Below are 3,895 nucleotides of genomic sequence, written 5' to 3' on the forward strand. Positions count from 1 at the left end.
TAGCAGTAGTGGTTTGTATTATACCTTAGTTACTGGAGAGCTGTTATCTCAACCCGTGGGAGTTACATTCCTCTGATTCTCCTCCCCATCCCTCCGGGAGCAGGAGGAGGAAGAAAGAGGGGGGGAGTGAGCGAGCGGCTGCGTGGTTCCATGTTGCCAGCTGGGCTTGAACCACGACACCGTAGTAGAAAATAGATACAATGAATAGTTTAAACTCAACTGATTATGGTCCAGCAAAATTACAACTCCAAAAACCTTGCCTGTTTTGCTTATATCAAACATTCACTCACCTTTTTCCAGTTCATCAGAAAATAGATGCTGCTTTCATACATGTACAGAGAAAACAAAATCTTCATTTTGCTGTCACCTTGTGAACCAAACACACAAGTTGCAATAAGTTTTAGCCATGCACTCTCTTGTCTGTTTTCTGTACACAGACAGCAACAGTGCATATCAGCTTGATTGGCATATCAGTTACAAATAATATACATCATCATCGTCACCACTTCTTATTTGTCTAAAACATTTTTACATTCAGGAGTCCCTTCTAGAATGGTTGCCAGCCTAAGAAACCTCTAAATAAAGTCTGTAGCTGTTGAATTCATTAATTTCTGTAGTCTACCTATTTCTCTTTCTTTCTAGATGCTATTTTTATATCGTAGAGAACTTTTTGGTTTTAAGACAGCATTTTTTTAAATATCTATTTTAATACACCGCCATCTTGGCCCCGCTTTCCTGAATTGCTGCTTCTCTTCCACATGTATTGAAATGCTTGGAATGCCACCCACAGCTCAGACAGATCACTCCTACAGATGTATCCACAGTAACCATCATAGAGACACCCACATAAAATTTGTTGCAGTGGCTGGAAATGCTGCATCAGTAACTCGCTTACGCGTTGTTATGTATTCCAAGAGGAATAGGGCATCCATAATCAGAAACTGAACAAATGGCACATTTATAAATCACCTGTAGGTTCTGCACTTCGGTCTATTGTAGAATCATACAATCATTTAGCTTGGAAAAGATCGTGCTGATGGTGGTTGTCCTCTTCAGCTATATTTATTTGATATTTCTGCAATATCGTAGAATCACAGAATGCTTTGGGTTAGAAGCGACCTTAAGGATCATCTAGTTCCAACCTCCCTGCCACAGGCATGGACACCTTCCACTAGACCAGGTTGCTCAAAGCTCCATCCAACCTGGCCTTCCAGGGATGGGGCATACATCTATAGATCTATAGAATATTCAATATCTACAGAAATTCTAGTATGCAGTTCATTATAATTGCTGCAAATTTCTTACCTTAGGTTTTTTATTATTGGGCTAGTTTATATTACTTTAAGCTTTACTCAAAATCAGGACTGTTGTTTTGCTATGTAAAGGTATTAATAAGATGGAGAAAAGGGCAACTGTGTGCCTGTACCTGTAGGTAATATAAATGAGTGATCAAAGATAGGAAGATCGACAGAATGAAATCAAGACAGAGAAGAGCTGTGATTTGCCTAAACTTAGACATCAGGAGCCTGGAGTATAGTTGAGAATACTGTAGAACACCCAAATTGCAGTCTAGTATCTTGGTGACAAGATCATATTTCAGCAAAATAATTTTTTTGCTGTTTAACAGCCACATGAGCATACCTTTTATAAAGGAAGATTTTACACAGCTTTTTTATGAAATCATCATCTTTATTATTTTTCATGTAGTGATCTATTGTCTTTCCCTTTCTTTAGGGGGGAGATCTATTTGATGCTATCACTTCTTCTACAAAATACACAGAGCGAGATGGGAGTGCAATGGTCTACAATCTAGCCAGTGCACTCAGGTATCTCCATGGTCTCAACATTGTGCACAGAGACATCAAGCCAGAAAATCTCCTGGTATGTTCCATTTTTTTTCAAAGATTTTCTCATACTTTGTTTTCAGTAATGCACATGCTTGTATATAAATGTCAAGGAGCTGAGCAGAGAGCAGCAAAAAAATAAGCATCTATGAAACAATTCTTTTGCCAGGAGATAGCAATCAACCATAACCCAAGCGAGCTGTGCTCAGACCTGTCCTTATACCTATCTTTATTTACATTTTAATTGGTTGCCATTTGGATAAGCAGGAGTGTTGTCTCATAAAACAATTAATTTTAAAGCTATATTGATGAATTATTTATTATAGATTGCAAGCGAGAGAAAAGGTGGGCTGGGTGCCATTTCTTTGAACAATCATATGGTTACCATCTTGAGCAAATTTTTTTTTCCTCTTTCACTGCCATAGAAGGAACATCTTTCTGATGATTTACCAGTAGTCTAGCCAGGAATTAACTCTATCCATACATTTGTTTCATCCTAGTACGGTACTGACTACTTTTGTTTCAACAGAGACAAGAATTACCATGAAGTCTGCTTTGGGAACTGCTTAGGCTACAGTTCACAGAACAGCATGCTATCTTGCTTATACACAGAGGTTATATTTATGTATTAGATACTGAGTATTAGATACTACGTGTTGTACACTGAACAGGGCCATAATCTTCCCTGCTTGAGCCACTGTCATCAGGAATGCTAGTAGCTTTCATCAACACACAGTAGGCATTTCTTAAAGCCTTCTGTGGTGTTTGTCAATCCTGTTTAATGAGGTTGCAACTAGAATCGGAGCCATGGCTTATCCCAGACTAGATTTTAAACTATTACAAAGATAGCATCAGAACCTGAATGTATTTCCAATTAATAGTCAATTATTTCCCAACTAATTCCACTGACAGTGTTTAGCAATTTAATAAGCCCTCAAATAAATTAGATTGTTTAGCAAAAGGAAGGGGGAAGAGTGTATGCGTCATCTAAAAATGTAGTCACAGCAACATAGCACTTCAGAGGAAGACAATGAAGGTGGAAGTCACACTATCAGTGCATCTTCAAACACAGCCAGTCCAAAGAAATTTTAAGCTCTCATTAGTGATTGAATCATTTATAAATAGGCAAATGTCCTTCTGCCTAGAAAGCCTAAAGAGATTACTCAACAGATGCAAATCTTATTTACTGTGATTGACAGTGGCAGAATGTTAAGATAACATACTGGTATTGAATGTAAATGCAAATAATTCCCATTAATTGCTACCTGTAATTGCAAGTAGGTAGTTCTACTACTAAGTTAGTAGTTAGTTTGCACAGGGTCATCCAGCCATCTGAATTACATTCTCTTTACTAGTCATGCATTTAAAAATACAAAAAATAAGAGTAATAGCAGATATGGAGATGTTATATGAAGGAGAACAAGTGTTTCTATTAATTATATGAATTACACAGGAGAATGAAGGAAGGGTTTGCTGCCGTACAGTATTTAGTTGTTTGAGTAAATTGAATTAATTCAGCCATTCTGGAAATTTTGGAGTCCTACATTCTAGAAAATTAGATCCCACTGAAATCGTATCAACATAAATGTTTTACTTTAAGAACAAAACTGAGATTAGTTTCTTAGGGATGTTGTTTCCTTTGCTGTAAGGAAACACTTGGATCTGCACAGAAACCTAAACACTTCTCAGTCAGCTTTCTCACTCCCATACTGAACTTGCCTAGACTAAGCTTAGGGAAGACATTTGTCTGTGAAATATTCAGTATGCAGACTAGATTTATGCTAAATTAGTCACAGATGTTAAATAAATCTGATTGTAGCTGCCAATCCCATTTGAAACTCTAGGTCGTAATCAAGTGGAAGGAGAGTTTTATATTTTTCTTAATATATTTAAAACTTCCTAGCATTCTAGGGTTGGGGTTTTTCTTCCCCCTCTAGTTGCTGAAGGCTGTATCATGGTCTGACCTAGATAGCTGGCAGACAGCTCCAATGAACCCTAGCTCCAGCTGAACTATGGCAATCAATGGTCATATCATTTTTCTCTTCTTTCCC

The 3,895-nt window shown here is 37.5% G+C and overlaps 1 protein-coding gene across 1 annotated transcript in view; it reads left to right on the forward strand.

Annotated features, from left to right (window-relative positions):
- Nucleotides 1-3,895, forward strand: part of DCLK2 (doublecortin-like kinase 2) — a gene marked incomplete at its 5' end in the record, with an annotated part of 85,304 nt that overhangs the window by 70,435 nt on the left and 10,974 nt on the right. The window contains one exon of the mRNA XM_010024057.1: nucleotides 1,735-1,881. Coding sequence (XP_010022359.1) covers nucleotides 1,735-1,881 — 147 coding nt within the window. The remainder of the gene's footprint in view (nucleotides 1-1,734; nucleotides 1,882-3,895) is intronic.

Source organism: Nestor notabilis, unplaced genomic scaffold, assembly GCF_000696875.1.
Source record: "Nestor notabilis isolate BGI_N333 unplaced genomic scaffold, ASM69687v1 scaffold11251, whole genome shotgun sequence".
Lineage (NCBI taxonomy): Eukaryota > Metazoa > Chordata > Aves > Psittaciformes > Psittacidae > Nestor > Nestor notabilis.